We start from the raw sequence: 24,593 nt of genomic DNA, 5'->3' as shown, positions 1-24,593 counted from the left end.
AGTGAGAGGCCCAAAACAGGACACAGTACTCAAGGTGTGGCCTCACCAGTGCTGAGTATAGGGGGACAATCACTTCCCTGCTCCTGCTGGCCACACTGTTTTTGATACATGCCAGGATTCCGTTGGCTTTCTTGGCTGCTTGGGCACACTGCTGGCTCATGTTCAATCAGCTGTCGACCAGCACCCCCAGGTCCTTCTCTGCTGTGCAGCTTTCCAGCCACGCTTCCCCAAGCCTGTAACACTGCAGGGGGTTGTTGTGGCCCAAGTGCAGGACCCGGCACTTGGTCTTGTTGAATTTCATACAGTTCGCCTCGGCCCATCGATCCAGTCTGTCCAGGTCCCTCTGTAGAGCCTCCTGACCCTCAGGCAGATCAACACTACCTCCCAATTTAGTGTCATCTGCAAACTTGCTGAGTGTGCACTCATTCCCCTCATCCAGATCATTGATAAAGATGTTAAAGAGAACAGGCTCCAACACTGAGCCCTGCGGAACACCACTGGTGACTGGCCGCCAGCTAGATTTAACTCCATTCACCACCACTCTCTGGGCCCACATGGCTAAAGTTTGGTAAATGTAGCTACATCACAATGAACGCCAAGTATTGTAGTGAAAGTAACAACTGTAATAAGATTCAAATGGGAACAAGCAATATTGGAATTCCCAAACTTTTCCTCCTGAAAGGCTCAACATGAGTCAACTTGCAGCAGACTGACAAAACGATGATAATGTCTGCTCTGCTGGGCACTTGCTCACTGAAGGCTGGATACACCCATGGGTAGGGCAACTTTATAGCATAATGATATTTAAGTTAATTACTATCGTATGCACGTAGAGCTATGGCTCCCGGTCTTATATCAGAATTTAAACATTTTTCTTTCCCTACTGCTCCAAGTTTTCTAACCTTCAAAGTAAAGAAGAACATGAAAAGGAAAAGATGCATGTGAACGAGAGAGGACTACTGACACCTGCCAACAAGCTCCAGCAGACCAAGAATTCACAAGGAGTCATCTGAATCTATGAAGTTTCAGGAACAACTAGTTCATAGCAATGATTTAAGATGGTCCCACCACTTTTTCCCTTCTGCAAGAATTTTGATTTTTTAAAATGAGACTTGAAAGTGAACTACAAGCAGTCCCTGATGTAATCATTACCTTCACCATACCATCTGCTCTGTCATCCAAGTGAGAGGGCATTTACCTCAACTACTAAAATAACTACTGCACTGCTACTACCCAGAAGCAACCTACTACCAGATGCAATTCACTGAAGTGCAACTTCATATCTCAATAAGGTTAGTCACAGATGCAGTTATAAAGATGGTCGAAACATCAATGCCTGGAAAGACTGTAGGTGATATGGATGTCCATTTGTGCCCAGACACAATTTTATTCTGCCTAAGGACATTCTGCAGCACTTCTATTATGTTTTGCTGTTTATCACAGAGTACTAGGCACTCATAATTTTAAATAATCCATGCGCATCTCCACAGTTAGAGACGAAGAAAATGCTTGTCAAATATAGTATTTAAAGATTTCTGCAAAGTTGGGCAATAACTGTTTCTCTGTATCCTCACTTTACCTTTCTAGCTGTTCTGGGATTTCTGGAGGAGGTCTGTGCTCTGTGGAATCTTATCAGTACCATCTTTAATTGCTACTGTGGAAAATTCAAATCTAAGCATTACTCTACATGTATGTTTTCCCACATTATTTTACCAACTGTTTCAAGGGTTTTATTTCCTCTTCTGTGCCATAAATTGTCAACAAATAAAGACAATGGCATTAAACTGTCAAATAGTAAGAGATTTTATTTAGCAACACAAACTCTTAGAAAGTCACTACTTTTTTATTTCTATTACTATAAAATAAAATGAAAGTGTGTCCAAATATAACCACATGCATTTTTAGTATGACAAATAGGCAAATACCTCACAGTGGGTACTTTTTGTGCTGGAACATCCTTGAAAGAGCCACCTCAAAGACAGAACATTTTTGGCTAAAAAAAGTAAGTAATCAATCATATTTCCCCGAGTGCATCCATGACTTGTTAACATTTTTAAATAAGGCTGAGCTGCATATATCAGAAAATGTATTTAAATTTTTATAGTTAAAATTATTTTAGAAATATGTGTATTAAACACAGCCTCAGTGAGAAGGTGAACTCCCACAAAACATTTGACCACTTTGGTACCTGGCAGTAGCCATTGCTGTAAGTGTAGATGAATAAAAAGACTAGCAACAAAATTTTTTCAGAAACTACACCCAGCTAGCGGTTGGCTCAGTTATGCCAACATTAACCCTCTATCAGGAAAACATATTCATATATCAGACGTTAAAACTTCAAAGCTTACACCTCCTGAAGGGATTGTCTGGGGAGGGTGGGGAAAGAAGAGGAGAATAGATACACTGTAACCTGACCATGGGCAAGAACGAAAACAAATTAAATGGCTAGTTCTTTTCCCTTCTTCCAGTTAGCGTTAAAAAGTCGATTGAAGAACTGAATAAACTGTTTAGATAGGGGAAAAAATATCTTCAAGCTATATCCAGAAAGAGATCTTATAATCTCTAATAAGGACAATGAAAGACAAGTCATCTAGAGAAGTTAAGCACGTGGACCAGAAACCTAGATTTTTTTAGCAATGCCATTGAAACAATAAGCACCTAGAAAAATACCTGTAGAGTTTGCAATGCAGATCTTTTTCACATTGTGATTGAACCCCAAATAGGCCAGTGGAATGGACTATTTCTCCTGGTAAACCTTGAGATTTTTCAAGTCTGTAAATCAGTGTTTTATTAGAACTCACTATAGAACACTGAAATTTCAAACACAGAAAGCCATCTTCTTAGGTGAGAAATTAAAATAAAAAATCCTGAAAGCAAATCTAATCCATGGCCCAGTCTCATTCTCAAGGATCAACCAAAGTTGTTTCCTAGGAGACAAAAAAATTGCACACAATCCCTAGCTCCCAATAAAGGCACCTTCTTTCTGCCATTGAGACTCAATAATCTAAACAAGATACTATTCCATTTAAACTAACCTCCATAAAGTCTGACTCTACATAAGACATAAAATACACCCACCATGGTTCTCAGAAGCTCAACTGTCATTCCGAAACTCATGGTTTCATACATGCAATCTGACTGAGATACTGTGACGCATGGCTACAGCTGCTCACGTTCCTGCCCACAGTTGTGTCCCCTGCCATTTTGCAACCCCCTAACAGCTCATGGAAGAATGCAACAAATACCCACAGCACAACAGCTTCAGTTCACAATCCATGTACAAACCCATCATGGCTGGCAGGGTAAAGTAAGTCACTGGACCATGAACTGCAGCAGCTGAGCCACAGGCACACACACTCACCTTCTCTGCCACAGGAGAGAGAATCCTTGGCAGGAAGGACAGGTAAACAACAACTGGGGTAGGAGCATCTTAAACCACTCATATTGTCTGTGATTTATAAATGACCAGAAGTCCCGTTGATTTACTATTACAAACAATGACAGGGAAGAGCACAAGAATCACTTAAAGTTACTTGGCTTATGGAAATTGAAGTTTTGAAAGTTAATATTAGTTACATTGCTCTGTAACCTATTTGCTTTGATTGTGTTCTTCCAGAAGCATTAAGGATCATCTTATTTATCTTTCAACATACAAGAAAAATTCAATAATGAAATATAACCAATTATTTTACTGCTGTACAAAGTCTGAGTACACTACAGGGTAACGAGCGCAGTGCTTCACATAAGCAGTTTAAGATAGCAAAATGGGGAAACCTCTAGTAAACAAATTATTTTAAGTGCATCATTTTAATCTGATCTTTAAAAAACTGTTTTTATTTTATCTTGACCAAAATAAAATGATTACAGTAACCAGGAAAATTAAATACAAGTAACTCTAAATGCATAGTAACTTTACACGTGGTAATTCATTCTCCTATCACAGTACAGTTACACACACACACAGGTGTATATGTAGTATGTGTAAGTGGTTAACAGAGAAACCAGTACTGAACACATCTTTGGAAGTGATTATTTGTGGGAGTAGTGTAGTGAAATGCATATTCTGCTTGCTTAATCCAATGTGAACAGGCAAGGAGAAAACAAATAGTTTAGTAAAAGCACTAAGTGGAAAGTTTTAATTTGAGGGACTTCATAGACAAGAAATAAATGGGCAGAAGTCCCGAAGGGCAGAGAGAAGCCTCCATTGCTGGGGAAGGAGAAAGACGACAGATTCAGGGAAGGTACAGCACCATGGAGTTTCAAGTTCTAGGCAGAATGACTAAGCTAAACTTCAACTAAAAAGCAAATAAGAAGTTCATATAACACAAGTATGACAAAATTCACAATACTATAATACACAAATTGCCTCAAGCTTCACATCAAAATATGGAATAAGTGTCATTTCAATACATAATATTAACTCTTCTGCATTATCACAATAAAGGTAATGTGAATTTATGCTTTAACTTCATCTGGAGTGAAAGACCTGCAACATCCTCATAAGCTCCTTCATCACCTTCATGTTCACTCTGTCCTCCTGAAATCCTGAATTTCAGGTATACTTAGAAACCTAGTACTAGGTAAGCCAAAGTCTACAATATTTTCATAGAATTGAGGAGATTTACATTGCAAGACTTAGGTCCATATTTAATCAGAAGGCAGCACAGACTGGTAGCAAGTGATACAAATAGGACCAAGACTTATAAGATTAAATGAAAAACGTTGCTTTTTTTCAGAGATTTTTCAAAGCTTGTTGCAAAGAGAATGTTCTTAAGCCCATGTCTAAGCAACTATATACATAGTCAAACACAAACTTTTCATATACTCATCTGAAATGAAAAAAGAATAGTCCTTTTACTAGATTTCCTGGGAAGGAAATGGAAACAACCCATGAAAAAAAAAATCTAGCTGTATTTACTGAAAATAAGCTATGCTTCACATGACAGTTTGTTGAATGCTATTGTATAAGAAACGAGCTTCATTATTCCTGTTCAATGTACTCATTAAATACACAGAAACATTTGAGGAATCTCTGGAGAAAAATTAGGGACCAGGGAAAACAAGAGGCCACTTCTTTTCCTTCTCAGATACTATACACATAAAATTCTTCAAAAACAGATTACGTTTTCAGGGGTGGGGGACGACATGGATGGTGTGGCAAGGAAGAACCTATCAAAAGTAACATCATAGTTTTTCCTCGAAAGGACATCAAGAACTTCTGAAGCAGGTAAACAAACCCATTCCTTTATCAATAAAACTTCAGTAAAATGATTACAAAAAAAAAATCTACAAGCAGAGTCATATGTTCAGTTTACCGTCTCTTCATTTACACAGAATTACTCTGTGATATAAATTACAAAGTGAATTAAAGAATTCTTCCATTTCTTATTCCATATGTGAAGTGATTTAGCTGTCCGGTATTAAAAATTATTTTTCATTTTAGTTTGTATTCCCTCTGTATGGGACAAATAATTGAAAAATTACACAATTTGTATTTGATCTTGTTTACACTAAAGCTTTATTATTCTTATGAAAAATATCACAAATCTCACAATAGGATGGCTGTATTAAACTTCTAGAAAATCATGCTTACCTTTTCTGTTGATATGAACTGAGGCCTATAGTTGTCTCAGTCTGGAAAAGAAAAAAAAATATTTTTAAATTTAAGACACTGACAGCATTATACTTCCGGGGGCGGGGGGAAACCAGCAACTGTAACAAGTCAGTAGATCCTGTATTGAAGGACAAAAGGAGAAGTTCTGATCTGGAGTAGAAAATGCAAATTGACTTTTTCTACTTTTTCTAATTAATTACTCAAAGAAATTAAGCCTCTACCGAAACACAGTTTGGCCTTGGACAAGAACCACCGTCAGTTCTAGTGGTAGGAATTCATACAAACAATAAGGCAAGGGGCAACTTAACAACTTAAAAAATGACAGGAAGAAAAAATCCAGGAAACTATAATATTGCATGTAGAAAAGAAAAACCTAGTATAGGTTTCCTATATATATAAGAAACAAATTACAAAGAAAAATATATAAAACAAGTAACAGTCAGGTAATTATCTCACCAGTATAACTTAAGAAACTAGAAAACAAAGAATGCTATAATCTCTATTTGATTAGGAAACTTCACCTCCTTCCCTGCTAATGATTTTCTAGCCTCTATTATTCATACCTTTACTACTACTCTGCTGGACATCACAGTTAATTACCTGAAAACAAGGAGGTTAGGTTGTCTAGGAAATTCCAAGTAGTTTACCCTTGTCTAAGAAATCCCAACTGGTTTAGAAGGCTGCATACGGAAGGTCCTCCTGATACAGCTAATGTTGAAACATGCCTGACTTTGAAAACTTCTGTCTTCCTGGATTTGGGGATCAAATTGAAGCTTTCAGTCCTTCTCTTAAGGGTATTCCATGGCCAAGATAAATATTATCTTCTTGGAGCAGGAAGAAAGATTACACATCTGATAAAGTCTATGGTGCACCTTGGCTCATCTCACACAGCTCACCTCTAGTATAAGGATGTAGTTTGTTTGCAAGGGGAATGTGGATTTTTCATATCTCATTTCAGAACTAAAATCAAGTCCCTTGGCTGGGCACTTCATTGATTTCTCCTTCAACTACAAATTACACTTTCTTTCCTTGTTTTTCCTAAGATAAAAGTATTTTTCCTTAAAATAATTTTTAAAAAACCTATCTTTACTTAAAAATTCCTCTAACAAGAGAATCTATATTTTATTTTGCTTTTTGGAGAAACTTCTTTGAAATTTTATAATTACTACTATTAAATCAATCTACAAACATTAAGGTTTGATTCATGTCAAAGATCAATTCTAGACTGTAAATCTAAGTAGTGTTTCAGATTTAAATGAGAATTATTTGGCTTATTGACCCTGCAATTTGTATCAAACTAAAGAAAGCTGGAAGTGTATTATTTACCACTACAAAACAAAGATAATCCGTTTGTAACTTGAGGATTTATTTGCAATTTTAAATGTCTAGGCAGACCATGAATCAGCTTTTTTCGGTTTAAAACCTCTGAAATAGGGAGGCAGACTGCCTTGCTAAGTGGAGGTCACAGGAGGAAGGGCTTCACATGAAACTACGTTTTACAGTACAGCATGAGCAGTGCAGTTTTTCCTCACTGAGCAGAACACTAAGACACAAGATAAGTTGTTTTATACTGCCAATTTTATTATAAATTAAAAATCAGCATGTTTTTATTTACACTCAGCAAGCTTTCATTTAAAGTTACGTATTACATTTGTACTGTAATTAGGAAAACAGGACATTTCTTATTTTTCATTAAAATATGCTGGCTTGCAAACCTTTCCATTAAGTTTTCCTAGTTAAGGTATACTACTCACATACTAATAAGCTTTTAGTTCAGCTTCTTAATTTCTGATTATCACCCTCCATTTTTTATTTCCAGTAAGATAAGTAAATACACACAATCTATAGTGAAATGCTTCAGAATAGTAAGAGAAATTCCATTAAAATCAAGAAAGAAAATATTTAAAACCAGTTTTAGTTAATTGATGAATGCTTAAGACAGGAGACGCTTTATATCTAAAACTTCCTAGGAAGTACTGCCTAACAAGTTAATTGATTAGCTCTGAAATCTAAAGAATTTAATCAGAAAAAAAAAGACAGATCTCTGCTTTCCATACCTTATTTTTCCCTCAGACTGGAAAACTGAGAGCAAACCTTTGAGTTTTAAACTGCCACACATTAATTCCTCAACTTAAAAAAATACATAGGAAACTGGATCAAAGTCAATCAGCTGAAAATATTTTCTCTCCATCTAAAAAGGACTTGTGCTGTCAAAAGCTAGTTTAACACTTCGTACAAGCACTTGTCCAAAACATTAAGCCAGTGATTTCCCCTAGTTCACAACTGCATGATTGTATAAGCTCTGCAGAAAGTATTTTATTACTTGAGTGTTTTAAAAATGGTTTTAATAAGTGTCATAATTACATATGCTTATCCTTATTATCTACTTTGCTATCATAAACCTGACGACCATGAATCACTGTCTCCCTTTCCAATTTTATTTGTCTTTTTTTATTTTAAATTGTGTAACTATTGCCTACAGCTTGCAGATGTACCCATTCCTCTAAAAGCACATCAGACTACACCTGGCTCTGAGGGCTCTGCAAGAGATGCTGCACAGCCTGCTGAGTAGAAACAGGCTAGTGGTTGCTTGTAAAGACTGAACAGCCTGAGTTATCCGGCTGCACGCTGATCTTCGCCACAGCCAGCTACCACTGGTGGCTCAAGAAGTCTCAGCATTTCCGAGCTTTCTGTGCATCTCTGATGCATATAGAAAGCAGTATGCTCCAAGCGTTGATGATGAGGAAGTTTTGGATCTGAAGATCTACGCAATACAATCAGTAATGCAGATGTACCCAAAAATGACCTAAATCCATTTTGAGTGTTTCTCTAACTGAATTCATCTGCTATTCCTCCCCACCAAACAACTGTATATATTCCTCTCTTTTTTTTACTACAGCACAGACACTTGAAGCCATTCTTCTCCTGTGTCATGGTTTGATGGGGGGGGGGGAGGGTGCGGTCTGGTGGCAGGAGAGGGGCTTTGCTCCCTGTGACCTCCCTGGTTTTGGAGCCGGGTTAGACTTGGTTCTGGCCACCAGATTGGACTCCCATCCCCCTCTGGGTTGAGTCAATCAGCGCCTCTGCAAATTGCCCTATTTAAGTCGGGACAAAGGAACCTGAAAAGGTGTTTTGCCCAGGAGCGAGGAGAGAAGGGAGGAGGGCACTGCCCCCGCTCCCGGCCAGGCAGTTGCCTGCGTCGGGCCAGCGCCGCCCACTGAGGATGGCAGCGGCAGAGCCAGCTGGGGAACTCGGGGAGCACCCCACTCCCAGGGTGCCCACTGGGCTGAGTTCACCTGGAGAGGACTGAGATCTGAGAGAAACAGCCGCATCAACACCTGGTCAGTGAGGATGGAGCGGGAGGAGGTGTGCCAGAGCTGAGTTTCCCCTGCAGCTGGTGGTGAGATGGCAGGCGGCCCCCCTGCAACCAGGACGGCCTCGGTGGAGCAGAGACCCACTCGCAGCCCGTGGAGAGGAGATGCCTGAGCCTGAGGACGGTCGTGTTGGGACGCATGACAAGGTAGAGAGGCATCCGGAGTCTGCGTGTCGACCCACACCGGAGCGAGTGGCTACAACTCCCTAAGTATCCAAGACTGTGGTAAAGCCCACACTGGGACAATCCATGGAGAAGGATTGCATCCTGTGGGCTGGACTCACGCTGGAGAAGTTTGTGGATTTTTCCTTGTGGGTAGGGGATCAGCTGGAGCAGGGGAAAAGGGTGTAAGGACTCCTCCTCCTTTAAGAAAGAAGCAGCAGTAACAGCACGGAATGAACTGACCTGCACTCCCCCAGTCCCTGTCCCCTGCGCCACTGCGGGGAGGAGGTAGAGCAGGGAGGAAAAGGAAAGGGGAGGGAAGAAAGGTGTCAGTTTTAAGATCTGGATTTGTTTCTTTTTATCCTCTCAAGTAAACGGTTTTGTTTCCCTTTGTTCTTTTAAGTAACCGTTAATAAATTGTTTTGCTTTAAGAAAGCCAAGTCTGTTTTGCCTGGGACCATGGTTGGTGGGTGCTCCCTCTGTTCTTGTCTCAACCCTCAGTCCCTTTATTATATTTTTCTCCTCTCCACTTTACTGGAGAAGAAGCGACTGTGTGAGTTTTAGTTGCTGGATCGGCCTAAAACCACAACATCCTGATTCACCAGTTGCATTGTTTCAAGCTGTGCATTCACACCACTGACCTTCCTGGCTACTGGAGGGAGACAACTAAACATCACCAAGACAGTGCTCCTGTGAAATATTGTTATACAACTGTACTGGTTTTGGCTGGGGTAGAGTTAATTTTCTACATAGTAGCTAGTACAGGGCTGTGTTTTGGAGTTGTGCTGGAAAAAGTGTTGATAACACAGGGATGTTTTCACTATTGCTGAGCAAAACTGACACAGAGTCAAGGTCTTTTCTGCTTCTCACACCATCCCACCCGCGAGCAGCCTGGGGGTGCACAAGAAGTCGGGAGCGGACACAGTGACCAAAGGGATATTTCATACCATATGACATCATGCTCAGCATATAAAGCTGGGGGTGGAAAAAGTAAAGGGGAGATGTTCAGAGTGATGGTGTTTGTCTTCCCAAGTAACCGTTACGCATGATGGAGCTCTGCTTTTCTGGAGGTGGCTGAACACCTGCCTGCCCATGGGACGCAGTGAATTAATTCCTTGTTTTGCTTTGCTTGCACACACAGATTTTGCTTTACCTATTAAACTGTCTCTATCTCAACCCATGAGTTCTCTTGCTTTTCCAATTCTCTCCCCCATCCCAGCAGGGAAGTGTGAACAAGCAGCCGGGTGGTGCTGAGTTGCCAGCTGGGGTTAAACAATGACCAAACTTACTCTATGTAGTTATCAGATATATAAACACCCTGTATTCCTTACCAATGTTCTGATCGTGCATTATCACTACAATTAAACACAACCTTCCTTTCAGTGATTGACTTTTCTTTAGAAACATAACTAAAGTACATAATTACATTACTAGCAGTTACCTGATAGTCAGATGATGAAGCTAACAGGTTCAGATCCCTATGACAGGGCAACCAAAATAGTCATTATGAACACTTGTACCATCCTTGACAACTAGCTTTGGCTCTAACAAGAGAGTATGTTCTACTAAGTTTTAAATTACTCAGTACAGAAAGTTTTTTGTTATCTATGCTCTTAAGCATGGTAATTGGCAGTCAATAGCCCTAATACTAGTCTTAGTCTAAGAGCCCATCCAGACGAACTTTTAGACCAAGGGCAGTGGAGATTAAATCTAACTCCAGAAATATACAGAAACAAAAGGAAATACATGTCATTGACAACAGCTGAACTACTACATAGCCATGGCTGTAGTTAACTGTTGGAAGCTAAATTATTTGGCTGATCATACACTCAAATTTTCCATCCTATGTTCTGAAATTACAGATTTGCTATGAAAATATTAGTCTAACATCTGTACATAAAGTTTAAAATCACAAATCATTTCGGTAGGACATCATATGTCTGAATTACATTGAAGAGCAAAAATCTATCAAAGTTCACACTTACAAGGAAAAGCTTAGTTTTTGCTTTCAGGTGTCTTAAATATAAGCAAAATGACAAATTCATTTCAATGACACTTCTTGTGTTTTCAGCAGAGGGTTGTTGGGGTTTTTTTTGTTTTGTTTGGGTTTTTTTGTGGGTATTTCGTTGTATGGGTTTTGTTTTGGTTTTTTTTAGGCTGTTTGGGTTTGTTGGTTGGGGTTTTTCTGTGGGTTTTTTTTTGGGGGGGAGAGGGGGGGCAGGTAATCAGGGTCAATCAAGAGCAAAGAAATAGCATACCAACTTCAGCAGCTCATCAACCATAGCATCATGGAACTAAACCAAAAATAAATCTCATGTGGCAGTTTCTATAATTACCAGTCATTTTTATTACACATCAATCTTTAGAGTCATGCAGTAAACAAAAACATACAAATGTGTTCAGTCACATGTTCTAAATATTGGTTTTTATTTGATCATCAAATAAAATTGCGGGCCTACTGTGCTACAGTCTGGCATGCTATTTTTCCAAAATTGTCAAACATAAATGCCAAGAACTAAAACCATGTAACAGATCAATCCACTATTTAAAGTGTAGGTTTTGTTGAATACTGCTGGTTTATCAGGTGAAGAGAAATAAAATTATGCTCTTTAACAAATACAGTTTACTCTTTTCTCCTGTAAAGGATATATCTGTGTTAGAACAACATTAGCAAAATATGATTCATAGGAAAATTCTATTAAATCTTATCTGTATGCAAAATGCATTACGAATAACAAAATACTACCTTGCAATGTACAGATCAGGAAGGAGACTGCACACACACACTATTAATATTTCAAAAGATATAATAAGCTAAGTTACAGGGAGAAAAAAAAACAAGGTCAGCACAAAAGAAACAGTAGAAATACACAACTGAGTGGGAAAAAGAAGCAGGAGAGGGAAAGATCACTCCTTTTACCAGTACTGGGAGTGTATAATCCTTCAAAAGGCCATGTTCAAGTCTTGGAGATAGATGGATTATTTTTTTTTTTAATTTTAGAGACAGCATATGCATTTATGTTGTTACTACTAACGGTTGCATGCATTATTTATCTCTTATACAAACCTAGAAGGATTAAACTATAAACCAAAGGGATTTTAGAACACATATCTTGAGATAACTTGCACACAGTGAGTTAGAAAATTTGAAGGCAGGCAGCCAGCACCAGTTTCAAGACTTATAACAATTTCTCTCCAGAGGCTCATATCCTCAAGAAAGATTTCAGAGAATCTGTACCTGAAAGCACACCTTACAGACTCAGTACAGTTGTGGAACGATACCAGACAACAACCTTGCACACCTAGGGAATCAAAATCCACATCTTACAGTCTGAAGGCTGTCTCTAAAGACTTATCCATGGTTGTTAACTTCAGCCAGAAAAGAAAAATCCCACCAAAAAAAACCCCAAAACAAAACAAAAAAAGGTTAATTCTAATGTCTCACCAGTTTGTTATAACAGCTATTCTTCACTTCTGGGTAAGAGGTCATATTACCTAGCACTACATTCAGTCATCTAAACATAGGAATCTGCTGCCACTTGAGATTAACGTCCCAAGGCAACCTGCCTGGTCTCAGACTGACATCCAGAAGGGCACAAAGTTTCTCCCATGCCCTGTGCCATATCTGCCAGGTCCAAGTAGATGTCCGGGACAGCCCAAGGCATATCAGAGAGCACTGGTTACTTACATTTAAGCAACTAAATTAAAGCCTAAAGTCTTAAACAAGGACTGGAGGGGAGGCATGGCACAAAGCAGAGAGGCTCTCTTAATCAAGACCCAAGGTTTCTGGACACCAAATACATTTCTTTAATGTTACCAAAATTCTGAACAACCAAAGCTTTCTGTATTCCTACACAAGGGTATCCACAGTAATTTAAAAGACTCTGTCAGCCTGAAAGACTTTTTCAGAACATTTTACATATTTTATAGTAAGGCTGGTTCCTTCTTGTAGAAAATCTATGTGCTGCTTGCAACTCAATTTTCAGACAGCTACAAAACCGATACACAGATGGCAGCTTATATCTTCATTGCTGCATTCATCAGCTCTATGCTAATAAGTAGGATAATTAAAAGGAACGCAATTAATGATTAATATCTTGCTTAAGGTAATGAAAAAAATGAATGCTGTAGTAGGTAGCTGAAAGTGGACTGAACTGAGTCATTCTTGCCATGGTCTTTCATGACCCAAAAGCACATATGGAAACAAAAAGATCAGTTGACTTTAGCTGATGCAACACATACTATTGACATCGGCTTTACAACAGTCACTTACCCCTGGGCATCAATTAATTATTTTTCAACTAAAGCCTGGGGATGGTAATTCTTCCTGTACAAGAAGAAGAAACCAATTTTTTTTCTGAGCAGCAGCAGGACTTCAGCTGCTCACAGCAATGGCAATGAACTGACAAGGCTTTTATTCTTTTATAAAAATCACACATATTGGAAGGAAGCTCCAGGGGCCACCTAGTCAACCCTTGCTCAGGGGAAGTCTAGTTAGCGCAGGTCGCTCATGGCTTTGGGCCATCAAGTTCTAGATATCACTAAAGACAGAAATTCTACAACTTCTGTGAGTAACCTGGTCCAGTGTTTGATCACCCTCAAGTTTAAAAGCTTTTTTTCTTACATGGGTTTGAAATGTCCCATGCTGAAATTTGTGTCCACAGCTTCTTATCCTCTCACCGTGCACAATTTAAAATCTGGCTCTTGTCAACTCTATACTGCTCACAGCAATTAGTTTTGCTGTCGATCTTCTCTTCTAAAGACTGAAGAAACACATCCTAACATGAGAAGCATTGCAGTGCCCTGATTATACTGGTATCCCTCTGCTGTGCTTGCTCCAGTATGTCAGTGCCTTCCTTGTACTGGGTAGCCCAGACTAGACACAGTACTCCAGCTGTAGCCCCACAAGCACTTAAGTAGGGAGAAATCACACCCCTTATCTTCTGGCTCCACGTTTGTTCATGCGGTTCAGTAGGCTGGTGGCCTTCTTTGCTACAAGGACACTACAGCTAACTTATGTTCAACTTGCTGTCTACCAGGACCCCCCAAGTCTTTTCTGCAGTGCTGCTGTCTAGCAAGTCACTGCCCACCCTGCCCTGTTACACAGTGTTATTCTCTCCCAGGTGCAGAACTTGCATTTGCCTTAGCTGAATGCCATGAGGTTCGTCTCAGCCTGCCAAAGTGCCTCTCAACAGCAGCCTTGCCTTTCAGTGTATCAACTACTTGACCCAAGCATCCGCAAACTTACCAAGAGTACTCTCTATACCATCATCCAGGCTGCTAATGAAACCATTAAGCAGTATTGTCCTCAGTATCAAGCTCCATCATGGGTAATTGACTGCCAGATGAACTTTGTACTGTAGAATACACCTACCAAGGTCAATGGTCCAGCCACTTCATTGCCCACTTAGGTGGTCTGTATCTTAGCTGTTTGGCTATATGCAGACCAATGCAAATCGTACCAAAACCCTTTTAAAAGTCAACATACAATATAAAAATTTCAGGTAACAAAAAAAACAAAAAAACACACACGTTTAATTTTTACAGCCTGAAAATACTATCATTGATACACCAGAATTGAATGGTTGCCACTTAAAATACTTATTTACCATGCCATATGAAATGCATACAGATCATGCAGAAAATACTAAAATTCCTCCAGTAAGAGATCGGTATTGCTGATTTCCGTGCATGTAACTCAGTCCCATTGCTTCCTCGTTGCAAAGCCATCACAAGTCATGTTAAGGTTCTGTATATTTGACATTCAGGAACAGCTTTTGCGACTAGTGGTTTACGGCAGTTTATGGACAAAGACAGCAAATATGTATTAAGAATACGTAACAACACAGGTTTTCTTCTTCTCCTATTTTAGCTGTTCTACAAACCAGTAAGTAAAATAATTTCCAGGCGTTCACCTGTAAAGAAGCAATTCATACACTTAACGACTATTGCAGCAAGGGAAAGCAGAGTGAATCATCTTAAGAGAATTAGACTGAAGAGTCTTACCATTTTCTTTTTTCATGGTAGGAATAAGCTACTTTAAAAATACTACTACATAAGCAGAAGTACCTTTCAAACACTTCATCTGAATTGGGGATCACTCACTCTGGAAAATAGTGACCCCAACTACATTGTTCAGGAAAACATTAGATAAGCAAGGAAAGAGCTCTCACAAGAAACAGAATCATCCGGGAAATTGTCCTATATGAACTAAAAGCAAATGAAAACTTTTCTCTGAAAAATAAAGTTTACTTCACTGTTCACAACAAAGTCCTCAAAAAGTGAGACAGTATGTTGGCTTAACATGAAAGAATAATTTATTAAAAGTAACAGTTGTAGTTTATTTCACCACTCCTAATATTTGCAGATGAAATCATCATCAGGGGCTTGAAGCATCTATCAGGTCTATACAAGGGTTCAAATAATCAGGACATACGGAGGAGATGGCCTGGCACTGACAAGTCAAAGTTCATAGAATCACAGAATGGTTTGGAGTTCCATCTGCCCTGCCATGGGCAGGGACACCTTCCACTATACCAAGTTGCTCAAAGCCTCATCCAAACTGGCCTTGAACACTTCCAAGGATGAGACAGCCACAACTCCTCTGGGAAACCTATTCCAGTGCCTCACCTGCCTCATTGTAAAAAATTTCTTCCTTGTATCTAATCGAAATCTCCCCTCTTTCAGTTTAAAGCCACTGCCCCTTGTCCTATCACTACACATCCTTGACAAAAGCTCTTCTCCAGCTTTCTTGTAAGCCCCGTTTAGGTACGGGAAGGCTGCTATAAGATCTCCCTGGAGTCTTTTCTTCTCCAGCCCGAACAACCCCAGCTCTCTCAGCCTATCTTCACAGGAGAGGTGCTCCAGCCCTTCAGCTGAAGGAGAGCCTAAATATAAAACTCTGAATAACTGACTAAGCGGTAGTACACTAAAGAAAAGAATGTGTCCTTGAGAACATAATGAAATATAAACTACACGAGTAAACAAAATGCTGTAAAAAATTTACAATTTATTTTGGAATTACTAAACCAAGTGTTATTACACAAGGAAGCAACTACTCTATCCTTTCTCAAAGCCTCAGAGTACTAATATCCTGATTAAATGCTACACTTTAAGTAGTGTGTAGACAAATAAAGGTCCAGTAAATAAAGTTACAGGGTGTTTTAAAAAATTTGCATGAAGAAGCTATAGGTGTCTTTTAGTACAAAATTATTGTTACAAAGAAGGCAAAAAAAACCCTAACAAAACCACAACGGAATATATATTGGAGACAAAAGAAGTAGCAAAAAAATAGCTTAGGCATGAAAAAAATATATGTACTTAAGGAAACTTGTGGAAGTTACTTGTTAGAGGTTTTAAGAACAGAAGAGTCCAGCACCTGCCAAGGGTAGTCCATCTACACACAATACTACCTGAAGAAAGTAATAAGTGATCTCCTAAGGTCCATTCCAAACAAACAAATCTATGACTCCAATTACATAGATATCTGCAAATTGCCTGCTATCGAAGAAAAAAACCCAAACCTTACACTGCACTGAGCAACAGACAATTTATTTTAATACAATTCTTACCCTATGTTCAGGATCTAAATAAATTATCTGAAGAGTTCAAGAAGTTGTTGAGTCCTTAAGGGGACTGATTCATGTGAACAATAGACAGAATTAAGAAATTCTCTCATTATTGTAATTTAATCCGTGGGCAGGAGTAGCATAAACTATTCAGATATAAACCTTTAATCTAAACATGTATGCTTAAGAATAAAATTCTCACCTTGGCTCTGTTAAGACAAAGGGCAAAGCTACACGGTGTTGCACTTTCTAATCCATACACTGGAAGTCCACACCAAAAAAGCACAGACTCTATTTCACTGTCATTATCCACTAGCACGAATTAATGAAACCTCTACTGACAGTTTACTTTTACTCAATGCAAGGCCTTTTTACCTAAATATTTAAAGATCTATGGTCTTTCAATAAATAACTGGTTTAAGTCAGTCTGGTCAAATCCAATTTTCCAACACATTTGATTTATTTTTTTTAAACACAAAAGTCTTAAAATGTGGTTGCAGTGGTTTCATAACACATAAGGAGTGTTTCACTGCTAGTATGTAGTCCAAATAAGTACAAAAAACAAATATGAAGAGATATACTCTAAATGGACGGAGGTGGCAGGAATGCCCAATGATCAAATTATGTAAGATTTGGCATTTGATTTGCCTTACTTGGAAAGCAACTCCTTCAAACAAGAAAAGGGCTTGCTTTCACTGCAAAGATATCAAATTCTCTCAGGGGGGGCGGAATAAACCAAAACTGTAGACAGATTAGACACTTCAATGATTATTAATCACTTTCTGCAGCACTGAATTTGTTATTGTTTTATATTTAAAAAAAAAAATTAGACAATATATATTATAACATTAGACAATACTGAGTTACTACTACATCATCATTTGTGTTGTGATGATGGATGACCTACAACCAACGAACATCTGTGCAAACTTACAGAAAGCCTGAAAGAGAAACATTCAATGACATTACAGCAGGTTTAAAGCTTTTGTAACTGCTGTTCACAAAATGTAAATGTTTCTTTACAACAATGTATTTGCTTTTTTTTTTTTAATTGCATTAAGTAGTCACAAGAGGTCACCGTCTTAAAATCTACAGGAAAAAAACAAACTGTAAACTAGAGAAAACATGCTGTATCATTCTGATTAAAAGGAACCGGTTTCACTTACGTAGGTATTTTTGGCTTAAGAGCCACAACCATAATATAAAACTTATAAACCATTTATTAGAAATATTGTCTCTCTTGCTTTGTTTTAAATCAAATATCGAGCAGTGTATTAGGTAAGTGGCAGCCCAATGCAATCCAAAGCACTGTAAAGTTTACAGCGTACATCCAGAACTGCTTGACTTTGTCCCACCACAGTATTTAAAGTAATTTTCCTGTCTCTGTTGCACCTTGCAATAAAGTTGGAATGATCAACAATCCATTTTACTTTTCCATCTTTATATGAATTATTGAGGTGGTTCACAGCAGCACAATTACTTTCTAGTCCTGAGAACTACAGTGATTAATATAGTGCTAAAATAAATAAGATAAATTTAATCTTACAAATCTGAAATTAATTATTGTTTTTAAAAAAAAAGAATCCCGGGGGAAAAAAAAAAACAAACACCTAAAATGTAGATAAAAATGATGTAGTCAAATTCATTTATCTTAAAAATTGGGCCAACACCTGCCTGTCATTTTTATTAAACTGCTCTTGTCAAACAAAATATATTCTAGTAGAGCACGTAGAAGAAAAGAAACTAAGCCCAGTGATTTTTTTTCTCTTATATTTATACTGACATATAGCATTCTCCATGCAAGTTAAAGAAATATTTTGAGTCAAAAACTGCAGTAATTGAGACCATAACCAGTATATGGAAAACTTTCACCATTCTATTCTGTATGTCCAAAAATAAGCCTACATAGACTTCTATTATGAGAATGTGTTTAGCACATGACATTTAAACAACTGTTTAGTGAAGAACCTGGGGCTTTTTTGTTTGCTTGTTTGGTGGGGTTTTTTTTGTTGGTTTGTTGTTGTTGTTAGGGATTGTTTTCTTTTTCATGTTGTTCGTTTAATTTTAACTACAACTTTTTCTATCATCAGTTTAGATAATTTTGAAGGATCTTATCCTTGTACACTATAATCCTAAAATCTGTAACAAGTTATTCTTGATTTACATTAAGGATCAAGTAGTGGAAGAAGGGGAAAAAAAACCCAACCCAAAACTCACAACAAACAAAAAAATCCAAACAACTTAGGTAGGTTGGGGAAAAACATCTTTGCACACCTCAAACACTATTATCACAAGCCCAGAACTATAGAGCTTTTACATTTGTTGCCTCTTCCAGATTAGACAGGAGGTAGGAATTGTAAATCAAGCAATGCACTGGTAACTAATGAAGTTTAAAAAAGTCACGTGCCATATGTTCTAATCATTTAAACAATTAATTGCTTTCTTCTTTCTCCTCTCCTCCCTCTCAACTAACTAGGACTTACATCATTGAGGAATTTTAACAAAAGATATTCTCAACATAAATACAATCCACAAAATGCACGCATACAAATTTCTAGTCAATAGAACTTCAGAACTACGTAGCTCTAAAGTATCAAGCTGCGTTGCTATGTCCTTCATCCCAGCTACTACCACCAGCACACATTCTTTAACGTTAACATTTCGTCTGTTTTGACTTATGCCAAAAGAAAGCTGACAAGAATGGCAACATTATACCTGAAAAATCTGTAATTGCAACAGCAACCACCTCGCTGTAGTAATTTGAACTTTCTTTAAATCCAGTGGCAACTCAGGCCCAAGGGCTACCTTTACATTTGGGAATCTTGCAACACTTCTCAATCCCTGTAGCTGTGCTATCCCATTGCATCCCAATTCTACATAGAAGTCTTAAAAACAAAGCATTCCCCAGGTTTTTTTTTGAGGAAAAACACAACCCTGCACAAACAGGCCAGACAGAACCTGTGACAAACTCCACTAGTTTCTCAACACAAAAGATCAGGGAACCAGAATCTCAGGACACATCAAAGCATACTGTTGAAAATAACTCTAGAAGGTCCAAAAGTTTTTTAGACTTAAGTTTGATGCTTGCTTATTTTCAAAAATCCAATCACCCATGAGTTTCAAAAAGCACCTATTAACGAGAAGAGGAAACATAGCTAGTTCAGAGGATTTACTCTGACTACATACCTGCAATAGGTCTCCTTCATCAAAACGTAGCATTTCTATTATGCCATCCGACTGGATGAAAGCTGTGAAGAAAAGCAAAAGACTAAGTTACTTAACAGGAAAACATTTTGTTATTAAATTAAAAAGAGCAACTTAAACATCTAACATTTGCTGTACCTACCTTTTGTAGATAGAGCTATGACAACCCAAAACAGCGAAATACCAAACACAAATCTGTGATGCTAATTTTCCTCTGAGAGTTCAAATTCCAAGATGTTCCTATTAGTAAGTATCACACTTCACAAATCAGATTTTAGCATAAAAATGTTTAACTCTAAATTGAACATTTTCTTCTAGGTTCTCTAAAAAGATTGGCTGTAACCAAGCTAACTCAGTACTTTAACAAATATGACTGACGGGGTATCTAAACCACTGAATTTAATGCATCTATGCCCACAATGAATTCCAATTCTTACAAACAGAATTTCAGTTTCATTTATATACCTAAAATCTTAACTGTGCATCTGGAAAGCCTTGTTCACACTGCTCCCTAAACATCAACGTGGCAACAACTCTCCCCATCTTGACAGTAACATAAATTCTGAAACAGTTTAGGAGTGTTTGCACCATATGACTAAACTTGATGGAAAGCTCATGCCTCAGTCACATATAGGATCCCCAAATTAAACATTCCTCCTCCACTCATTTCCTCTAAATGTTTGGCCAGGCAATTGTTCTTCAATTCCTCTCAAAATGTAGGGAATGCTACTTTCTTTTAAAGACAAAGAAATCAGGGCATTGCCCTTCCTGTAAAATATAATAATCTGTACAAGAATGAACATGAGTTAAAGACGAAAGTTCCAAGAGTCTAAATTTTACTCCCCAAGACTATTCACACACACACACCAAAAAGAGTAGGTCTTTAGGATAAAATACAGTAACAACCTCAAAGCAGAAAATTTTATTAAAAAAACCCCAAACCTATAAGTAACTCCTCCCCTACTCTACCACCATTTTCCATGACTGCCTTTACCATTGAGCTAGATGAAGTTTAGAGAGTGAGAATACACCCCTCTTTCCACAAAGAGGAACAACTTCAACAGGAAGAAGTTAAAGATTTCCCAACACACAGAAGCATAGTATGCATGTCTGGAAGAAGGAATTTGCATCTCAGTCTGAAAAAAGACATTTCAACCTTCATCTCCTACTTTGAAGATCAGTGTTCTAACAAGAACAATTATCATAAGGCCACCAACATTGCCACTTGTCTCTATGATGTTTTAAAAGAAAAAGTGACAGGTATTACTTTCAGAAAGTAAAAAAAAAAAAAAAAAAGCACTCTTGGCAGACAGGAGCAAAGGCACCTATCACAGAGAAACACTATTTTTGACACATAATTGTCCCAAGCATTTCCTCACTGACTGCTTTAGTGACACTTCAGCACCCAAAATTCAATCTGCTACTTAACATATCACTGCTTGTACAGCACATTCTGCATCCCTGACTCCCCTCATATTTTGACACCTTCTCCTAAAAGGCACAAATTCCACAACCTTGCTTTCTTATGGTCAAAAGTAAAAGTTAACATAAAACAAAGACTGCTGCTGTCACCTCAAAAGTTCTCTTTAGGTATACACACACACACACACAAAAAAATCAACCACCCAAAATCTCCAAACAACGGAATTTTATACAATTACTTTCCAAGCCACCATACCTCAGAATTCTAACGCTTACTGACATCAGCTGAGGAAGCAGCCCAGCTCATGTGGAAGTGTAAAAATCACCACAAAGGGGAAGGTGAGGTCAGATTATAAACAATATGCACGTCCTGCGATATTAACAGTAGCATGAGCGGTACTACTCAGTCATGTCAGCAATATCTTAGAAATATTTTTTGTGTGTGTATTTATTGTTATCACTTTAATGATTTTCAAAACAAAGAAAAATCATCCTTAATCCAAGAACTGGGAGTTTGACCAATCATTTATATTGAAGAACTATACAGAACATAGGGCAAGAGATTAAAAAAAGAAAAAAGAAATGGAAACAAAACAGCATTTAAACAGCTGTTACAAGATCAAATTCTAGAGCTTATGAAGATTTGGGCTTTTAAAACTTAAATTTCTGGAATAGGTCTATCAGTTTAAAGTTTAATCCTAGAAGCAACGAATGAGTTAATTCTTGCCAATTTAACTGGCAATACATATGTAAGACATTCAAGTCACTGTTTAACTTTGTCTTTAAAACCACTCAAAAATCTCTAAGTGAAGCACAGCATGAGAAGTAAGAAAATGAAGCTTTGACATGTTAGGTTAAAAAACAAAGTATGACAGTTAATCACAATTTCATAGAAATGTCATGCCTATCCTCTATGCAAAAAAAAAAAAAAAAAAAGTTACAGACTAGCTGATATGTAAGAAATTATGTTTTCTCATGTATTTGATTTATTGCAAGTTTAACAAACACAATTTGACAAAACAATCTATCAACAAGAGCACACCTTCCTAACATTTAAAAAGAATTGCACATCTGAGGTTGGGCTTTTTGACATTCTTTTGTTTCTTAGTTTTCTGCTCTGGAAACAAAAAATACACAGAACTTGACTGTGACATCAGGCACAAACAAAAAATTCACAAGAAAACAGCTTTTTATATTCATTATCTATCATAAACCAGTAAAATACAAAAGGTTATTGCTTCAAATGTATGTTTTTACATAAAAACTACAAATTCTTAATGTTTTCATAAGGCTTTTTTCTCCTGTTTTAAATATTATACACTGTAGGTACAAAGAGCAGAAGGTAGCAACAATTCTTCCAAAAGGATAACACACACTGAAGCTCAAAAACTTGGCAAAGCCGCCTATCCAAGCAGCTTGAATGCAGGTAGCCCTTCTGTAAACCCCAAACGCCTTCTCAGCCACTCTGCAGTTATTTCATCTTCACTGCACCTTACGAACAACGCAACAGATGTCACAGAACACTCTGAGTGGATGACACTGTTAAATAGAAGTGCCATTCATCACTGTATCATTTAAGAAATGTTTTCAGAGAGCAGATGACAGTTAGTGCCAGGTGAAGTCAGCCGCACTGCAAAGCTTGGCTGCTCGCCATCTCGCAGTCGCATCGCAACTCAGACTGCGACGAAGTTTCTGCAGCTACACCTTTTACTTTGTTTTAGACTAACTTTCAAGCCTTTGTTTCTACTTTATCAGTTATTTCATCAAAGCGAGGAAATGAGAAGTAAATATCTACACCTTCATGAGACGAAAGCTTGTTTTTGGAACTGAATTCTCAGACACGATGCCGGATGAAGCAACGAGTCATCTCATTCAAATGAGGCAAAGCCAACTACATTTTAAAAAAGCTCCACTGACAAGTCATAAAGAATCACCAAAATCTCTGTAAGAGCAGCTCTCAAACTGTCCAATACAGACCGCAGAGAGGACAAAGGCTTCTTCAAAGTGAAATGCAGACAGCGCCCAAAGAGCAGAATGCTTCCTCAAAGTATTTGCCCATTCTGGAATTAGCAGCAGTTGATCACCACTTGCACTTGCGGTACCTGAGCTAAGTAAGTTCACAAACTTCTGCAGTGCAAGTCCAAAAACAGCCTTTTCTGTCCTTTTACACAAAATATGTATGTCACCAATACCGAATAGGTTATTACCAATGCCAAAAGATTCTGAAAGCAATTAAGTATGAGATCACCTGGGCATGCTTTATTAGGTGAACCATTCCCCGTGCTACAGAGGAAGATGACTGTTTCTGCAAAGTCCCTAACAATTTCTCCTGGAAAAACTTCCTCCCAGAGTCCGGGCTAATACCATCGTGCTCCATTACCAGTCCAATACCGTAGCCAATACTTTAATACTGTGGAATAGTAAACTGCAGCATACTAAGAATTGCTGACTGTGCCATTTCAGTCACCTCTGCTACATGACTGGCAACTGCTACGAGAGGAGCACAACACAACATTCGGGGTAGGAAGCATCAGCAGTCACTGCGTGATCTGCCACTGCACAAATCAGCAGCCAAGAAGCCAAATTACACATTCAGAAAATAATTTCTTCCTGACCCTACAGGCAATTGAAGCCCCGAAGGCTGATTACAAGCTATTAGTCAAACTTTAAATGCTATTAGCATGTTCACAGCCCAAAGAAGGAAAAGGATGAAGATTCATATCCATAGATTTCAAGGCCAGAAGAATCACAGTCTCCTTTCCTCATCACCCATGCCAAACTGAGTATTTTCTTCGAAGAGGTATACACAGATCCCTCCCAGGAGAAACCTATTTCCTTTCAACCACCCGCAAGCAGCAAATTTATCAGATCCATGAGAATCCGTGACAATTTCGGTCACCCTCTCTACTAGAGTATTAAGTGATTTCAGGGTCAAATTTTTCCGGCTTCTAGCTTGCACATGCTGGTTTCCTCTTTTCAGACAGCAGGTCACTATTAACGGAACTGATATAAGCAACAGCAAATGCTAAAAACACTGTAAGTTTCATTTGCTGTTTGTTGTCATTTTACAGCCTTTAAAATGCAACTTCTTCACTTAAGCCAGCTTTTCTATGAAAAGCTCAAAAAAGATATCAGAAGACTAAGAATGTAGGTCTTTCCACTTGCTCCAAACAACTTTTTCTACAGAGAGCATTTTCTAAGCTTTTCCAAACTCTTTAAAAAAGGGCAAAACAAAAACCACCACCACAGC

General features: G+C 38.1%; 1 protein-coding gene across 2 annotated transcripts in view; it reads right to left on the bottom strand.

The window, feature by feature from the left end:
• TMEM131 (transmembrane protein 131) overlaps positions 1 to 24,593 on the bottom strand; it is a 111,842-nt gene that overhangs the window by 70,832 nt on the left and 16,417 nt on the right. For both annotated transcript variants that reach the window (XM_086619283.1, XM_086619276.1), the window contains exons 2-3: positions 19,904 to 19,965; positions 5,594 to 5,634 (exon numbers count right to left, since the gene is read on the bottom strand). In XM_086619283.1, coding sequence (XP_086475409.1) covers positions 5,594 to 5,634; positions 19,904 to 19,965 — 103 coding nt within the window. The remainder of the gene's footprint in view (positions 1 to 5,593; positions 5,635 to 19,903; positions 19,966 to 24,593) is intronic.

The sequence above is a fragment of the Tauraco erythrolophus genome, chromosome 1 (genome assembly GCF_009769465.1).
Source record: "Tauraco erythrolophus isolate bTauEry1 chromosome 1, bTauEry1.pri, whole genome shotgun sequence".
Classification (NCBI taxonomy): domain Eukaryota; kingdom Metazoa; phylum Chordata; class Aves; order Musophagiformes; family Musophagidae; genus Tauraco; species Tauraco erythrolophus.
Note: the sequence above shows the minus strand (reverse complement) of the source record. Positions and strands in the feature narration are given on the sequence as shown.